The sequence below is a fragment of the Heterocephalus glaber genome, unplaced genomic scaffold (genome assembly GCF_053883595.1).
Source record: "Heterocephalus glaber isolate CG9 unplaced genomic scaffold, H.glaber_assembly_v1.0 deba00001429, whole genome shotgun sequence".
NCBI classification, from domain to species: Eukaryota; Metazoa; Chordata; class Mammalia; order Rodentia; family Bathyergidae; genus Heterocephalus; species Heterocephalus glaber.
The window spans coordinates 34,488,198-34,506,323 of NW_028258294.1; the positions used below are offsets into that span (position 1 = coordinate 34,488,198).

Consider the following 18,126-nt stretch of genomic DNA (forward strand, 5'->3'; position numbering starts at 1 on the left):
CAGACAGAGCCACCCACCCCTTCTCTGTACCCACTCCTGGGGCTCCTATTACCATGGCAACGGCCAACTAATTGCAGCCCTCATCCCTACTCAAGTTCAGCCTGCAGTGCCAGCACCCTACCCCCAACCTGGGCAGGAGGGGAGGGAGGCTGGGAGTCGGACTGGGGTCCCCCTCCTCCGCTGTTGCACAGCTGTAGCTCTAACATTCACACCCAACCTCTGGACTTAACACCTTACCATCATGTCCTGTCTCCCCAGGGTTAATTTTGGTCTCTGGGCAGTGGTCGAATGTGAGGCTCCACTTTTGCCATGTGGCACCAGCTTTGGCCTCTACGAATTTGGAGAGGAAACAGAAGGCCTTGTATTAGGACCTTCCCAAACATTTCTAGTTCTAGGGACACAAGAGACCACAATTCCCTCTCCCTGTCCCCTACCCCTGCCTATGTAACAGGTTCCTGCGCCTGCATTACACCTCCGCTCCTAGCCTCTCTCCCTGTCTGCCTTTCCTTCTCCGCTGTCTTCTTCCTACCCCTGGCCTGCTCCTCAGACGCCTGGCCTGTCCCGAGTCCCCACGCCGCGCCCTCCGCCGCGGGCCGGAGTTGAGGAGTGTGTGTTCTCTCTCCCCTGTGCCCCGCCTCCCTCCCCTCCCGCCGACCAGGAGAGGGCGGAGCTGGCCGCGGGACGGAGGCACCTGGAGGCCCGCCAGGCACTGTACGCCGAGCTCCAGACGCAGCTCGATAACTGCCCCGAGTCAGTGCGGGAACAGTTACAGGAGCAGCTGAGAAGGGTCAGTTCCAGCCCCTTCCCCGGCCCCCGCGGGCCACCCACCCCGACTGAGGAGAGGAGAGCGGTGGGACGGGACCGCCCGGCCCCTGCAGTGCTGCTGGACACCAGGGTCGGTGCTGTGGCTTGGAGGGGACAGGCGAGGTTGGGGGGACCAGCGCTACAGGCTGTGATGCCCGCGAAAGGGGCCCAGTGGAGCACAGCAGAGGGAGTCGGGAGGGGACAGGTTCCCTGCCCAGATTCCCCGGGTCGGGTCGAGCCCCCACCACTCCAATCTCTGTGGCCTGGCCTTCCGGCCCCAGAGTGGCAGGGTGAGCACCACCCAACCCTTCAATATCACTGTCGTTGAAGGAGGCAGAGGCCCTAGAGACTGAGACAAAGCTCTTCGAGGACTTGGAATTCCAGCAGCTGGAGCGGGAGAGCCGCGCGGAGGAGGAGCGAGAGCTGGCGGGCCAGGGGCTGCTGCGGAACAAGGCGGAGCTGCTGCTCAGCATCGCCAAGAGGAAGGTGGGCGGCCACTCCTGTCCCTGGGCTCAAGAGCAGGGCTGACTTCAAGAAAGTTAACTTCACCTTTTGTGCCTCTGTTTCCTGGTCTGTAAAATCAGAACTACAGCAGGCCATTGTGAGAATTAGCATGTAAGGCAGGATGGAATGCATGATGACAGAAAGCACTCAGAAAAGGGTGGCGTCCAGGACAACATACTCAGTCCTCTTATTTATAGCTCTGCCATGCCAGGGCTGAACCAAGGCTGGAACCCAGGTGGATGCCCTTTCTTGGACCCCCAATTGAGAATAGTGTCCTGGCCCTCACACTAAACCCTAACCCTAACCATAAGGGGTAGCTAGTATTAGTGCCTGTGGTCCCCTCCATTTTCCAGTGGAAAGTCCAGTTGGCTTACTTTCAGAAATGGGCGCTGTCTGGGCAGGAAGTGAAAAATGGAGGGGGAGGCTTACCTCAGCTGGTGTGTGTATGTGTGTGTGTGTGTGTGTGTGTGTGTGTGTGTGTATGTTGGGGATTGAACCCAGGGCCTCCTACTTGCTAAGCAGGTGCTCTACCATTGAGCTACACCCCCAGTTGTGCCCCTGTCCTTACAGAGTTCTGTCTGATTGAAGAGCTGGGGCTAGAGAGACCTAGCGTCTGAACACTAGAGCTGGCCAGGGGTCCAAGGAAGGGACCCACCTGGGTTCCAGCCTTGGTTCAGCCCTGGCACGGCTGAGAGCTATAAACAAGAGGACTGAGTATGGTATCCTGACAGGCTTTGGTGCGCTAATGCTGTGATTGTTTCTGATCTCAGCCAGACCAGGCATGGCTGGATGATGGGCTAGATGTGCATATGTCTGGAGGAGGCAGGGAAGGAGGGCCCAGGAGACTCTCGTACCTGTGGCTGAGGCTTGAGCTCCTGCATCCATGTGTGTGAGTGTGCAGTTTGCCTGTCTGGAGTATGTGCAAGTTGAGGACAGTGAGATAGGGGAGCAGTATCCCAAAGCGGTGAGTCATGGGGCTTGCTGGCCAGCCTGTGTTTGGTGGTAAGTGGGGAGCTACTGGACCTCCCAAGTCCAGGCCCTTTGCTTCTCTCTCTGAGTTACTGTGCCTTACAAATGCATACATTTTTCAAATTGCTGAGCACGTGTGTGTGTGTGTGTGTGTGTGCTAGGCTCCCTACCAGGGGACTGCTTGGGTCATCTCATGTCCTTAGGGTGGTTTCACAAGGCAGGCACTCTTATCCCCATCTTATAGGGAGAAAAACTAGGGCTCAGAGAAGCCACACATTTATCCAAAGCCTCCCAGGCTACCAGCTTAGAGTCAGAGTTGGAACCCAGGCCTGCCTTGGCTCATAATGGTCCTTCCACTGTGCTGTGTGAGGTATAGAGGCTGGCATTTCTCTGGCCTCTTCTGCTTTCCTTCTGAGGATATTCATCAAGGAGCCTTTAGATCACCTATTCCTATCTCTTTGAGGTCCTAGAGGCCATAAGTTCCAGGAAGTTTGGGAGGGGTCAGTAGTATGGACTCCACTTCTTTCCTCTCCATGCCCACTCTAGCCTCTGGCAAACAAGTTCAGCTCTGAGACCTGGATGTGTGGGGGTGTCATATTCTCCCTCATGTTCTTCCCTGTGCCCAGCCTCACCCTGCACCCAGGCTCTGCCTGCCCTAGAACCCCGTGACCCTCTGTCTACTCTGGTTCAAAGTGATTGGGGGAGTACTATCCCTGGAATCCAACAGATCTGGTTCTAGTCCTAGCTCTGCTACTTGCTAGCTGAGACCTTAGCTCCTAAATATAGGAGCTAAGTTCAGTGTTCTCACCTATGAAATGGGCACTAAAGGCACCAGCCTCATAAGATTAAATGAAGTAACAAATGCAAAACATCCAGCAGAGTTCCTGGCTCCTCCTGGGGTCTGTGGACATGGTGGCTCTTGTTGTGAGAGTTACTGCCTAACCTGCTGCTTTTCTTGGGCTGACTCCAGGTTTAGCACAGCTTCTTTCTTCATGCTTTCTTCTCCCACCACTTTGGGACACAGCTCCCTCGATCTCACTGTCCTCACCTTGCACACACTCCAGACAGGCAAATGGCACACGCATACACACTGATGCAGGAGCTCAAGCCTCAGCCACAGGGAGAATGCATTATGCATTCCTCTCTGAGGAATCTTGTTCCTCAGAGGGGTGGTTTAGACCGCCTCTTTCCGTAAGCCTTCCTGGAACTAACCCTGCCCATATTCCCTAGCGCTTATCCTCTCTCACTTAGTATCTTTCTGTTTTCTTTTGGCAAATGATTGTTGAGCCAGGCACTATGCTAAATCCTGTTGTCCTGCCCTCAGATCTTATATTTAGGATGAGGTGGCAGTGGGTGGTAGAGACAGATATATTGACAAATAACAATAAGGCAAGGGACATGGCGATATAGAATAATATGAACACAGAGGAAGGAACAGAGAAATTGAGGCACAATCAAAGTTGGCTTTGGGAAGGAGGTAGCATTCGGTCTAGTCTTGGAGGCTGACAGGCTCAGCACAGGTGCAGAGGCCTGGGACAGCACCCCTGGCTGAGGGAGAGATAGAAGGGAGGCTTGAAAGCACACAGCTGCACAGCCGAGTTACATTGTGGCTGAACCCAGGGTACATAGAGGGCTGAGCAGGCAAAGGGTAGAACCTGTTCCTGAAGCCCTTGGGTGCTGGTTAGGGAGTTTGTGCTTCATCCTGTGTGTAATGAGGAGCCATGCATTCCTGTAATTCCAGCACTCAGGAAGCTGAGGCAAGAGGATCACTGAGAGTTTGAGGCCAGCCTGGGCTACATAGTAAGACCCTGTCTCAAAAACAGAATACCAAAAATGAATAAAAATGCTAGAGATGTAGGTTATTATGAAGGCCCTGGGTTTAATTTCCAATAACGAAAACACACACACACACACACACACACGCACACACGTAGAAAAGAAAAAAAAAGCCAGTTATGCTCGTGTACACCTGTAGCCCTGGGTTCTCTGGGGGCTGAAGCGGAAGGATTGCTTGAACTCAGGAGTTCAAGTTTAGCTCAGGCAACATAGGGAAACCCTGTCTCAAAAACAAAGTTACTGGGCCAGGGATTTAGCTCAATGGTGCCAGCCCATGCCTCAAAAGCGCAAAGTCCTGAGTTCAATCCCTGGTACCAATAAAAACCCCACCCCCAAAAAAACCCACAAAGTTGCTCAAGTAGTGTATATTATATTTAGAAAGACTGGACAATTCAGATAAGCAAACACAGCTCAAAAACCATTTTAAGGAGATATTTTGTAGCAATGTGGAGTGGATCAGAAAGCTGGGAGAGCAGCAGCAGCAGGCTGGTGAGAAGCGCAGCTGGGAAAGCAGAGGGCTTGGATGCAGTAGTGGGTGACAGGGGTTTTGGCTAGTTTGCCTGGTGGCCCAGAGGTCACTGGTTGAGGGAGTGAAGGAAAAGCAAGAGAAGGAGCTGACTAGGGTACTCTGAGTTTTCCTGGGGTGAGTTGAGGCCAAGCAGAAGAGCTGGTTGAGTCCTTTCACCTGAGCCTGGGGACTCTGGGCAGGAGAGTCAGCCAGGTCTCACCTGGGGCTCAGCCCCATATCCCCTGGGCCTCACCGAACACCACCCCTCCCATCTCCTCAGGAGCGCCTGGCCATCCTGGACAGTCAGGCTGGGCAGATCCGGGCCCAGGCTGTGCAGGAGTCAGAGCGCCTGGCCAGGGACAAGAATGCCTCCCTGCAGCTGCTGCAGAAGGTACCCATCTCGGGTTTGGACAGGGACTGGGTGGGGTAGGTGAAGGGCATGGAGAAGGGCCGGGGTGGGGATTTCCCAGTGTGAGGGATACATCACAGGGGCTCTTCCCTAACCCTTGTCCCACTTCTCTCTAACTTGACCACTCCGGGCTTTCAGGAGAAGGAGAAGCTGACTGCGCTGGAAAGGAGATACCACACACTCACAGGGGGCAGGCCTTTCCCAAAGACCAATTCGACCCTCAAAGAGGTAAAAGTTGGGTCAGCCCCAGCTTCAGGCCCAAGGGAGCAACCTGTGCCACCTTCACCCCAGTGGCTGAGGTCGAGGGTGGAGGGATCATCCTAAACTGGAGAGATATGAGGAGGAATGGCCCTGGGGTCTGAGATTTAAACCTCCCTGGGTACCAGGTGCTTCTCTGTTGCTTTCTGGGCGCTCAGGAGCCCATTGATCTTACCATTTGGGGTGACTGGATATATGCAAGGGGCTCAAGGGCCCTGGTTGGGGTAGGCAGACAGCTCAGAGGTTTGGTAGGGGACAGGGCTGAGTGGACTCACCTTGAGGGGCAAAGTTCTTAGGGATCCTGATCTTGGGGGTCTCTGGGCTTCCACCTGAAGCCAGGCTCTTAGCTTAGAAGTGGGCATTGAGGCCCCTAAGTAGTTCTTTTCCAAGTCTGCACATCTGATGTGTGAGGCCTGATTAGGACATACTTGGTTTTCTGACCTCTTTCCTCCCTCCCTGTGTCACTGCACAAGTGATTCGGCCTGGGGCGGGTGGCTGAGGTGTGTGAGGTGAGCCCCTTCACCATGACCCTCTCTGTAGGCTCAGCTGCTCATCTCCAATTCCTCAGAGATGGGGCTGGGGACCAAGGCTCTGGGTCCATTCTCAGGGTCTTCTCAGGCTGGGGACTCCTCTGTCTCCTTAACCCCACCTGCTTCCACTCTGCTCTGCCCCAAAGTACAAGAGGTAATCACAGCTCACTGTGTGCCCTGCTTTGCTGGGTGCCTATCAGCCTGCCCACTGAGCTCCTGCCTGCAGCTTCCCAGGGCCCAGCTGAAGAAGGGCATGTGGCAATAACTGTTTGCTGGGCGGAGTTTGGTGGTGTTTGTGTGAGTGTGCCATTTTGCCATCCATAGAGTGCCTGGGCAGCCCATGCCAAATCAGAGGATTGATTTGCATGTATTCTGCATGTCATTCACCAGTTTGCACAACACACTGGACCTTCTGGCTCATTTTCATTTCCCATGACCCTCAGAGGCCAGGCTGGCCCCGGAGCTAGGCCTGGACATGTACCCTGGATAAGGCAGGCTTAGGGTCCACTGGTGGGATTTAGCACACACTGTGGATGCCTGCCATGCCCGGCGCTTAGATAAGTTCAGATTCTAAGGATATATGATGGGTTTGACACACCTGTCTTCCCAACCACAATCCAATGTGCTGGCATCTTTCTAAGTGCTTACCCTGGCCAGTGGGCCCATTTTCCTTCTAGGGGTTTTAGCTGTTCTCTGCTAAGCCTCTTCCTCAGCACTTATCTTGCACAGGCCCTGGGTGTGTCCCCACCTTTCCCCACCTGTTTCCAGCTCCTGCTCTTGTGAGTGGGGTGGGAGAGGACCCTGGGGAATGATGTAACTGATGATCCATTCTGCATGTGTGTGGCCTGGGGATACCCAGACGCTGGAGACAGTTGGACTTGCTAGGGTCTGGGTTCTGTGCCTCAGTGGGCTCTTGGAAGTCCTTCATGGGCTTTTTTACCTGTCTCCAGCCCAGGGCCAGTCCAGTGATGGATCTCTAGGATCTGCTCGGGGCAGCAATAAAATACCAAAGTGGTCTCAGGAGGAGCCTTCTACAGTCAGTTCTGTCCAGCCTTTTCAGTTCCCCTGCTCCCACAGCTGACTGGCTAGGAGGCAGCTGAGCACCTGCCGCTGCTCGGGATTGTGTGCTGACATATGTGCCTGGCATGGAGTGTGGGGTGTTAGGTACCAGATTGAACCTCGTTAATCTCTTCTCTGCTCCCCCTACCCTGGGATCCCTAGGAGTATGTGAGCCTGGCACAGGTTCTCCAGCTGTGCTCTCGATTGGACCCCTATGCTTCTGCCACCTCCCCCAGCGTGCTCACCCAGTCCCTGCCTGACAGTGAGGTACCAGCTGCTGAGTATGGATGCCCTCCATTGCGCCTCGGGCCTGGGTAGGGGTGGGGCAACAGCAGGGTCAGTCTTCAGCAGTGAGAGAGAAGGGCAGCTGGCCAGGGGCATTGAGAGTGTTTCCCTTTCTTCCCAAGGCCTCAGGAGCTGTCATCAGCTCACGATGGCTCGGGGAGGGGCAGCCTTTCTGCTCTAGGAGAAGAGCATCTTGTCTAGAGGACTCTGGTTCTCCAGGCTGGCCTCTGCTCTCTGCTTCCTACTCTTTTCCTCCCTTGTGGGCAGGGCCATGTCTTGGGTTGCAATCCCATTAACCTCTTGTATTCCCTCCTACGCCTGGCCTTCCCCCAAGTACGTGACGCTTGAGCAGCTAAAGGTGATGTGGGGCACCTCACCCATGCCCCCCACCCCCACGCCAGGCTGGCCTCCCTGGGCCTCTGCTTCCCGGGACCTGGTTCCCACTACCTGCCTTCCTCCTGTGCTGCCCTCCTTCTCCTCCTTCGCTTCCATCACGCCTTCACCCAAGGTTGGTGGTCTGTGTGTTCCTGACACCCCCACCCTATGGCAGGTGTGGCTGTCTGTGTTTGTTTTGCCCGGGCTCACCAGCATCTCAGCTCAGGCCAGCCTGAGGGGCATGCTGGGTGCCTGCAGGCTCTGGCTGGCTGGCATAGTACGCGTCTGTGCTCTGGGAGTTGCACCCTGACTGTTTCTCTTTGCCTTTATCACATTCAAGACAACTGTCATCTCACTGTTTTTCTCTTCCTTCTCTTTATTGCTCTCCTTCCTCCCTCTTTTCCTTCCCTTCTTCCCCTTACCTTCCTGTCCATTTTCCCGACATGGTCTTCCTTTCCCTTTCCTCGACCCCTCTTCCTTCTTGTTCTTCCTCCCATCCCTTTTCCCTTCCTGTCCTGGCCCTTCCTCTCCATCCTTGCCTTCTCCCTGCCCCTGCAGATGGAGAAACTGCTGCTCCCTGCTGTAGACTTAGAGCAGTGGTACCAGGAGCTGATGGCCGGGCTGGTGACTAGCCCTGCTGCAGCCTCCCCTCGCTCTTCCCCTCCACCTCTGCCTGCCAAAGCTTCCCGTCAGCTGCAGGTAACCTCTTCCCTGCCAGTTCTTCCCAGGTCTTGCTTCTGTCTGCTCAGAGTACATCCTGCCATCCCCTCAGCCACACTGTACACTATGCATAATCAGCTCAGCACAGGAAGAAGGGGCTTCTGGGCCTGAAAGGGGCACTGAGGATCTCTCCATGGGTAGTCATCTGGCTCCTGGGGCAGCTGGAGGGCCATTCTCTTGTGTCCGAGGGTGGTGGTGGAAGGGGTTCTCCCCAGAGCTCACCTCAGTGAGGGCTGGACACACTCTTGGGTCTCTCACAACTGGAATTAGTATGTCCTAGGAGAAACACCTATATTTCATTCTCCTGGTCTTCCCAAGGGTGATATTTGGAGGCAGAAAGGAGGACAGAAATTCTGAAGTGACAGCCCTGCAGACATACCCATCTCCTGAGAGTAGTTGTGGAGGAGGGCGTGGGCCCAGCTACTGACTGTGGCAGAGGAAGGGAACTTGGATAGTCTCTGGTTTTACTCCACTGACTTACTGTGGTGCCTAAAATTCAACCATTCAAGAGTCATTTTTTTTTTTTGGTACCGGGGATTGAACTCTGGTCCTTGTGCTTGCGAGGCAGGTAACGGAACCACTGAGCTAAATCCCCAGCCCCAAGAGTCATTTTTGAGTGAAGGTGCTGCACCTGTAAGGCTGTGACCTCAGCTACAATTCCACATTCCCTTTGGGAGGAGTTTGATTCATGTAACTTGCTGTGTGCCCAGCTGGCTGGAGACTTTGCCATGTTTTGATCCATTTAATCATTGCCACAGCCTTTGAGGTAGACGGTGTTAACTCTCATTTTACAGATCAAACACTGGGACATGGAGAAGATAAGAAAACTTGCCAGGGCCATATAGCTATGAAGAAAGTGGTAGAGCTTATGTGGAGAGTCAGGGCTCTTGACGCCAAAGACTATATTCACTGTATGTCAGTGCTTTGAGGGAGCGTGACAATGCATTAATGTAGTCCTGCACCTTCCCTTTGCACACAAGGAAGCCGAGGCCCAGAGTGGGGAAGTGAATTGTCCAAGGGTACACAGTCTATTAGTGGCAGAGCTTTGACCAGAAAGGACCTGGCCCCTACCTTGTTCTCCTGTGCAGCTCTTAACTTCTTACTGGTGTGGGTTAGTTTGCAAGCCCTTCTCAGATCCAGGGTTGGATCAGGATTGGGCTAGGGAGGAAGAACCTGGGAAGGAAACTTAGCAGCTGGCAGTAGCATGTGCCCATTGGGGAACCCAGGAGACTCAACCCATTTGTCACCTGGAGTCCGAAGGCCTCAGAGGCCTGGTGCTAGGGTAGAGGACATGAGGTGGCTGCTAGTGGGGAAGCCAGAGCTCACCTGGTCTCTTCCCTACAGGTTTACCACTCCAAGATGGATGGCGAAGCCACAAGCCCACTGCCTCGGACCCGTAGTGGCCCACTCCCCTCCTCATCTGGCTCCTCTTCCTCTTCCTCCCAGCTCAGTGTGGCTACCCTGGGTCGCAGCCCCTCCCCAAAGGTCTGAGGACAAAGAGTGGTGGGGGAATGGAGACTGCCGTCCTAGGGCAAGGCCAGGGCCACCCTGCAGACTGTGGGGTGGAGTGGGGTGGTCTGAGCCCTGGTACCAGCACTCTGTTCCCTCTGCAGAGTGCCCTGCTTGCCCAGAACGGCACGGGCAGCCTTCCTCGCAACCTGGCAGCCACACTGCAGGACATTGAGACCAAGCGCCAGCTGGCCCTGCAGCAGAAGGGTGAGTGGCTGTAGTGCCAGCCCCCCTGTGCCCTGGGGGACCTCCCACACCATTCACAGGATGTTTTTCTTTTAATTGGGATCTGGGTGAGAGGAGAAAGTATTTTGGTTGGACACTGAAAGAAGAGCTTCCTGGATGTTTATCAAAAGACTTGGGGGCTGGGGATTTAGCTCAGTGGTTCCGCTACCTGCCTCGCAAGCGCAAGGTCCTGAGTTCGATCCCCAGTACCAAAAAAACCCAAAAAAATAAAAAACAAAAAAACCCAAAATCAAAAGACTTGGAACAGGGGACTGAGGGCCTGGGGGGCTGTGACATCTTTTCTAGAGAGGCCAGCCAATATGGGAAGTGTCTGTTGACCTGAGCAGGCCTAGATGTAGGATGGATTTAATGACTTCCAGAAAAAATTCCCAGAGACATTGGCTCTGGAGACCCAGCAGTCCTGTTGTTAAGTGTGTTTGGGTTGCTTTGAAAGCCCATGTCTGTGTCTCTCTCTCCTCTTTATCCCCTCTGTGTCTCTTTCCCATACCCTCTGCCCGGGGCTTCCTATGCCATTCGAATTGCATCCTGCCGAGCCCCTCTCAACCGACAACCCAGCAAGTAGAGCGTGGGTCACCAAGGGCATTGCTTTGGCCAGGCAACCCTGCCCCGTTGCCAGCAAGATGTGTCCTGCCCGGGTCCCTCGCAGGTTCCCAGGCTGAGCTGGGCCCAGGTGCCCGAGGCTCTGCCCCTCCAGCTCAGCTCCCTGCTGCCCTCGACTATGCTCCCTGTCTCACTGCCTTCTTTCCTGCTCCCATTGCTCTTGCTTCTGCATTGTGGGAGTGTCTGCTTTGGCACCCTGGGCTCATGGGGCTCCTGCCACCTCCCGTTCCCTCACCAGCAGGCAGGCGGGTACATGTGTCCCGCTCATGTGTTCAGGCTTCCACTGTGAGCTGCAGCCAGGTGCCCTGGAGAAAGAGCACTGCACCAGACCATGTGCCATGGCCAGTTGTGCAGGAGACTGGAGCCTTAGTGGGGCTGCCAGCCTGGAGATGAGCGTGTTAAGCTGTCCCTGCTGGCCTCATCCCTCTGTGGTGCTGCTGGTGTCCCCTCCCCTGGACAAGTGGGAGCACCCTGTGACTCTGACCTGTTCCTCCTATAGGACAGCAGGTGATTGAGGAGCAGCGGCGGCGGCTGGCCGAGCTGAAGCAGAAAGCGGCGGCTGAGGCGCAGTGCCAGTGGGACGCCCTGCATGGGACTGCACCCTTCCCTGCCCTGGTGCACCACTCCATCCTGCACCACCTGCCAGCTGGGCGAGAGCGAGGGGAGGAGGGCGAGCACGCCTACGACACGCTGAGCCTGGAGAGCTCAGACAGCATGGACACCAGCATCTCCACGGGGGGCAACTCTGCCTGCTCCCCCGACAACATGTCCAGGTGCCTCCCTGCCTGGCCCAAGGCCTCTAGCAGGCACCCCTGGCTCCTGACACAGCCTGTCTTCCCTTCCCTCTGCAGTGCCAGTGGTCTGGACATGGGCAAGATTGAGGAGATGGAGAAGATGCTGAGGGAAGCTCACGCGGAGAAGAGCCGGCTTATGGAGTCCAGGGTGAGGCTGACCTGCCAGGAGGCAGAAGGCATGGGCTCGAGTGCCCTCCCCCGGCCAAGGGCCTGGTGCTGCCTCAGCGCCTTCCAGCTGCATTGTATTGGCATGACCTTGCATTGGAATAGAAAGCATTTTATTTTTACTGTGATTTTGTAGTACTAGAGATTGAAACCAGGGTCTTTGCACTGATCTACAAGCTCAGCCTATGTTCTTTTTTTTTGGTACCGGGGATCAAACTTGGGACCTTGTACTTGTGAGGCAGGCAGTGGAACCACTGAGCTAAATCCCCGGCCCATTTTGTTTTTTATTTTTAGATAGTGTCCCACTAAGACACCCGGGTGGGACTCAGATTTGTTTCTTTTTTTTTTTTTTTGGTACCGGGGATCGAACTCGGGTCCTTGCACTTGCGCAGCAGGCGTCGAAACCACTGAGCTAAATCCCCGGCCCTGGGACTCAGATTTGTGATCCTTCTGCCTCAGCCTCCTAAAGTGCTGAGATTACAGATGTGTACCACTGTGGCCAGCAAAAAGTGTTTTCTTGTTGTTTTTTGAGACAGGGTAACTATTAGTTCAGACTGGCCTGGAACTTACTGTGTAGCTCAGGCTGGTATTGAACTCACAGTGATCCTCATGCCTCAGCCTCCCGAGTGTGGGGATACAGGTGTACACCACTATGCCTGGCTAAGAAAGCATCTTAAAAGTCTGTTGCCAGGGGCTGGGGATTTAGCCTAGTGGTTCGGTTGCCTGCCTCGCAAGCGCAAGGACCTGAGTTTGATCCCCGGTACCAAAAAAAAAAATAATAATTCTTAGGGCTGGGGATTTAGCTCAGTGTTTTCAGCCCTGCCTTGCAAGCTCAAGGTCCCGAGTTCAATCTCCGGTACCAAAAAAAAAGTCTGTTGCCAGGCCTGTAATCCCAGCACTTGGGAGGCCTGGGGTACATAGTTCAAGGGCAGTCTGAACTACATAGCGAGACCCTGTCTCAAAAAAACAGGAAAAGGCTGGGGATGTAGCTCAGCAGCACAGTGCCTGCCTAGCAAGTTCAAGGTCTTGAGTTCGATCCCCAGTACAAAAAATAAACAAAAAACAGGAAAAAAGAAAGAAAAGTCTGTGTTCCTTAAGTAGGCCATGGGAGGCTGGGCCAGCTTCTCAGCTCTCTGGAATAGAAGGCAGCTCAGGAACCATTGTCCAAACATGAGTTGCCTGAACAGGAACTTCTGGACTATCTGCATCCTTCTGCAGACATTTTGGGAAGCATGGGAACTTTGGTCCTCTCTCCCTGAATATCAGGTCGTTCCTCTTGGGGATAGGTAGGAAAGCAGGGACTAGGGGTGAAAGTATGGGATGGAAGTGGAAGAAGCAGGGGTCCAAGCCAGAGCAAAGGTGTTGGCTGGGGAGTGGCTGCAGGAAGTCCTGATCCCTTAACCTGGGCATGCTGCTGGGGCTGGGCAAAGAGGGAACAATGGTTGGCATTGGGCATAGATAGGCTGAGGCAAACTCTGCTTGGGCGGGAAGTTAAGCAAAGGGCCTGCAGAAGCTGACTGAGGGAGGCACTTTTCTTTCTCTCTCTGAGATGCTTCTTGCTATGTTGCCCAAGCTGTTCTGTAACTCATCATGGGCTCAAGTGATCCTCCTGTCTCAGCCTCCTGAGTAGATGGAGCTACAGATCCACAGGACTGTTCTGGCTTTTTTTTTCCACTCCATGTCTGTTGAGATGAAAGTGGAACCCATGGAGTGCAGTTAGCAGCTAAAAGGTTTTATTTCTTTAATTAAAAATTTTTTAAAAAATTTTTTGTCTTTTCAAGACAGGATTTTGCTATCAATTCAGGCTGACCTTGAACTCACTATGTAGCCCAGGCTGGCCCTGAACTCACAGTGATCCTGCCTCAGCCTCCCGAGTGCTGGGATTACAGGTGTGTGCCACCACACCCAGCATCTAGAGGGTTTTAAAAAGGAGGTACTGAAAAAAAAAAACAGGAGTACTGACCGTTTAGATGGAAGACCAACCAGAAAAGAGTGCCTCTTAATCTTATTTACATCAAAGTAGGGCAAATTTATAAGCATTTCTTGGCAAATGGAGGGAAAGAAGATTGATTCTTTGAACTAGGAAGATACTTCAGATGGTACAGAGCAGTGGTAGCAAATCTATGGCAGGAGTGGTGCAGTGGACTGTTACCATTGAAAGCCCTAAAAGGATTGCCATCACTTCACTAGTATAGAGTCTTTGTCAATAAGGCATATAAAGGATCACTGACATCTCTGTATTTATGAGTTGCTTTAATGATTTTTTAAATCTTTTTTTTCCCTGAACTGGGTTTATTTTGTCACAGGGTCTTGCTAAGTCTCTAAATTGCCCAAGTGGGCTTCAGATTTGTGATCCTCCTACCTCAGAGTGCTGGGATTGTGAGCATGTACCACCTTGCCCAGTTTAAAATCCTTTTGTAATAATTTCAACTAGAACCTTGGTCTCCAATCGTATTTTTCTTCAACAGATTACTAATGTGGCGTTTCAAAGGGCCTTAAGTTGGTGATTGTGGAAGGATTACTGAATATACTAGCTGGCAAAAAAGGTTAAATGATTTTACATTCTAGGAATTCAGCTACAATTATAGAGCCCTGTATATTTATTGCTGCTTTCCTGCTGGAATCAGTGATGGGCATTTATAAACAGGATCTTGTTTAATTTTCACTGTAATCGCAGGAGTAGGCACATTTAACCCCATTTTCCAGATGAGGCAGCTGAGGCTTAGAGAAATGATTTTGTCTGGGTCACAACCCGCAGTGGTGACACAGCCAGGTTTGAAGTCAGGCCAGTCACACTTTAAAGCAGATGTCCTAAGCCAGCCGAGCTCCTGGAGAGGGTGGCTTTGGGAATGATGCTTCCTCTGCCAGGCCATCGTCTGTGGTAGGTGGCTCCTGCGGCTCTGCCTGGGCCTGAGGAGGGCCAGTGGGGGATGCTGATGGTGGCCATGGCCCTGACCCCTGGCTTTGGGGACAGGAGCGTGAGATGGAGCTGCGGCGGCAGGCCCTGGAGGAGGAGCGGCGGAGGCGGGAACAGGTAGAACGGAGGCTGCAGAGCGAGAGTGCCCGGAGGCAGCAGCTGGTGGAGAAGGAGGTCAAGATGCGGGAGAAGCAGTTTTCCCAGGTGAGTAGGAGGTGCAGGGTGTGGTGGGGAGCTTGATGGTGAGGGCTGTGGAGGAGTGGAGCCTTCCCTGGGCCCCTCTCCAGAAAAGATTGCTATTGGCCATGCACAGGCAGATTCTACCTGGGACTCTTCAGCCCCAAGAAACAGCGACCTGGTGGGGTTTGTTCCGCCAGTGTCTGTGAGCACTGGGGGTGGTTGAGAGGAGAGGGTCCAGACAGGCCTCCCATGGATGGGGCTGGGAGCCAGGAATCTAAGTGGCTGTCCCTGGCCTTTCCAGGGCCTCATCTCTGCTTTGTGCATCTGTGCTGCATCTTCCCTCCTGCTTCCTCTGCTGCCTGTCAGCACATGGCACTCCACATGGCACTCCACAGTGTCCTGGCCCTCACCCCGAGGGGCCTTCCAGCTCCAGTCCCCTCCATCCATGGATGACCTCATTCTGACTTTTGGTTCACATTTCCTGGGGACTGCAGTAGATTCTCCTCGGACAGAGACCCCTCTTTGCTCAAAACCAGCCCTCATGCAGGAGATGTATGCAGGTAGAAAGAGAAATGGGGCTGGGCAAGGGTCCCAGACTTTGGCCCCATGAGGACCTGTAGGACTCAGAAGAGCTGTCCCCTACGGTTGGGTCTTTGTAGGCCTCCCTGGATCGGCTTCCTTTGCATCTCCCCACAGCAGGAACCAACACCCAGAGCTCCCTTATTTTCTGCAGTGCAACAACATAAATTCTAAGGGACAGGTTACCTAGTCTGGGTTTGGCAATTAAGAAACAATCAAGAACTCTGAGTTTTACCTCTGTGGTTGGAATCTTTGCTAAATGCCAGTTCTCTTTTCCTGCTTCTGTTGTGACTGCGAGGGACTCCCTCTTCCAGCCTCTGTCCTAGGCCTGGGACTCAAGCATTGCTGCAGGGGTTGCTCGAGACTAGTGTGGGACAGGGCTGTGTCAGCTCATCTTTAGGGTTCCCCCTGGCAGTTGTCTGTTCTGTGTTTTCTTTTAATAATGTGTGATGTTTTCTTGCCATTTTAAGATTCTATAGGAAAAGAGGAGTAGAAAAATACTGTGGTTGACTGAGAATTCTAGTTAGTATTAGAAGTGAAGTGGACTTTGTGATTATCTAATTTATTTATTTATTTAAATTTCATCTCTTCTATTAACTTTAATTACATTTTCAACATGCAGCCAAGAATGAAGCTTTGACAGTAAGCCATAAATTCACTGGGATATTTTCTTTCTTATGCCTTCTTTTACTGAAGAGCAATAAAAATATTAGAAAGATTAACCCATACTGCAAATTAATTTGCCATAAATCTCTTGAAATTATTGCACTTACTTTTGCTCGGTTTATGGCAAATTTTAAAAAATCAACTTAGTTCTTCCATTAGATTGCTAAATGCAGATTTTTAAAGATCACAGTGATGACAGAATTGGTATGTGTTTCATCAAAATACACCTGCTTAGGCCGGGGATTTAGCTCAGTGGTTCCACTGCCTGCCTCACAAGCGCAAGGACCTGAGTTCGATCCCTGGTACCAAAAAAAAAAAAACAATCTTAAAAAAAAAAATACATCTGCTTATGAGCACAGACGTTAACACTAAAAAGGATTTACATTTAACACAGGTCATTTGCCACGTGGACAAACACTTCTGGTTCATTTGGAGCCAGAATCTTTATATGGCTCCAGAGGGACTCCTTGGCTGATTTTGCTGATTACTCATTAAACACTTGAAACATGTATAAACATTATTTATGTTATACACTTACCCACAGCAAAATAGATACAAAAATGAGGTAAACAGTATCGGCAAGACTATGGTTCTTGAAAAGGCTAAAAGTCAAAATGTATTTTAAAAAGATGAAAATATTAAGGACTGGAAGGCCACAAATCTTAACACGCATGTCTTGTCATCCAGGGAAATGCATGGCATTACAAATTCTGCAACCTCTCCCAACAGGTGGTTCAAAGTCTACCATGGCCATCTTTGTCACAGTGGAGACAATGTTTGACTCTTACACGTCTCACGTGTGATCTCTTCTCCAAGGCTGGCTGTTTGTTGACATTACTCATGGAATAATACTTTATGTATTCTTATGTGATTATCTAATTTAAAGTCCTTCTTTTACATATGTATAAGGAAACTGAGGCCCAGAGAGTTATATGACCCAAACAAGGTCCTATGGGTGGACAGAAAGATTTCTTGTTTCCTTCTCTCCCTTCGTCTCTTCCTCTCTCCCTCTATCTCTCCTTCCCTCCCTTTTTCCTTTGGTGCTGGGGATGAAATCCAAGGCATTATACATGCAAGGCATATGTGCTGCCACTAAACTACAGTCCTAGCTCTAGAGAGCACTTTTTTTTTTTTGGTACTGGGGATCAAACTCGGGTCCTTGCGCTTGCAAGCAGGTGGCGAAACCACTGAGCTAAATCCCCGGCCCAAGAGCACATTTCTTATTGGACTTCTTTTCCCAGAGCATGTTCACATCTGGCTTTTGCTTTATTCTGTTCAGCACAGGAGGGGACAGGGGCAGGGACAAGATCAGGATGGCTGCATATTGGTCACAGGTGGGAAAACTGAGGCAAGGAGTCATCCAGCATTTTGCCCGGACCGAGGTAGAGGCAGTACGCTAGGTCTCCACTTTTGTTACAAGCCCTGTGAAACCAGAGTGACAGAGTTGGGCTCAGCAGGGGGTGATGTTGGGTTGCAGGGGGTTCTAGATTGAAGCCGAGGGGCTGGGATAGAATGATGAGAAAAGAGAGGACTCTGCTGACCCTGCCCTTTGCTCCTAGGCACGGCCCCTGACCCGCTACCTGCCAATCCGGAAGGAGGACTTTGACTTGAAGACTCACATTGAGTCGTCAGGACATGGTGTAGACACCTGCCTGCACGTGGTGCTCAGCAGCAAGGTACCAGGCCTGGATAGCCCAGGTTGCTAGGGAGAGGGCCTTGTGGTCACAGGCACCAGCCTTGGAGTAGTGGCGTCACTTCCTGCCCTAATGTAACCAGGTCTTTGTCCCAGGGCCTGGTGTGCTGGCCTGAGATGCTGGGAACAGCTCCCATGACATCAGAGACAGGAGATGACATGCTTAAGGAGGCTGTGCAGGGACGAAGGTTGAGGGCCTGCTCACCTAGGTCCTTTCTCACTTCTGCTTCCCACCAGGTCTGCCGTGGCTACTTGGTCAAGATGGGCGGCAAGATCAAATCATGGAAGAAGCGCTGGTTTGTCTTTGACCGGCTCAAGCGTACCCTTTCCTATTACGTGGGTGAGTTCCCACAGGACCTCCCCGGGGCAGCTGGAGGTGGGACCTGAGACCACTGGTCTTCAGGAAGGAGGCCAAATTTCTGAGAAGGGACCCCGAGGCTCAGGTTGGGTCTTGTCCTCTCCTCCCTGAAAGTGTAGAATATGTTTGGTTCACCTCTATCCATCCATCTATTCATTCATT

At 52.5% G+C, this 18,126-nt stretch overlaps 1 protein-coding gene across 27 annotated transcripts in view; it reads left to right on the forward strand.

The window, feature by feature from the left end:
• Phldb1 (pleckstrin homology like domain family B member 1) overlaps positions 1-18,126 on the forward strand; it is a 48,348-nt gene that overhangs the window by 23,909 nt on the left and 6,313 nt on the right. For 7 of the 27 annotated variants that reach the window (XM_021237882.2, XM_087212474.1, XM_021237872.2 and 4 more), the window contains 12 exons: positions 659-787; positions 1,135-1,290; positions 4,902-5,012; positions 5,169-5,258; positions 5,829-5,972; positions 8,096-8,236; positions 9,602-9,742; positions 9,871-9,973; positions 11,112-11,554; positions 14,546-14,692; positions 17,473-17,589; positions 17,844-17,946. In XM_021237882.2, coding sequence (XP_021093541.2) covers positions 659-787; positions 1,135-1,290; positions 4,902-5,012; positions 5,169-5,258; positions 5,829-5,972; positions 8,096-8,236; positions 9,602-9,742; positions 9,871-9,973; positions 11,112-11,554; positions 14,546-14,692; positions 17,473-17,589; positions 17,844-17,946 — 1,825 coding nt within the window. Of the gene's footprint in view, positions 1-658; positions 788-1,134; positions 1,291-4,901; positions 5,013-5,168; positions 5,259-5,828; positions 5,973-7,039; positions 7,145-7,496; positions 7,671-8,095; positions 8,237-9,601; positions 9,743-9,870; positions 9,974-11,111; positions 11,555-14,545; positions 14,693-17,472; positions 17,590-17,843; positions 17,947-18,126 lie in introns of all 27 variants that reach the window. The other 20 variants (XM_021237880.2, XM_021237881.2, XM_087212481.1 and 17 more) reach the window with 12 other exon arrangements.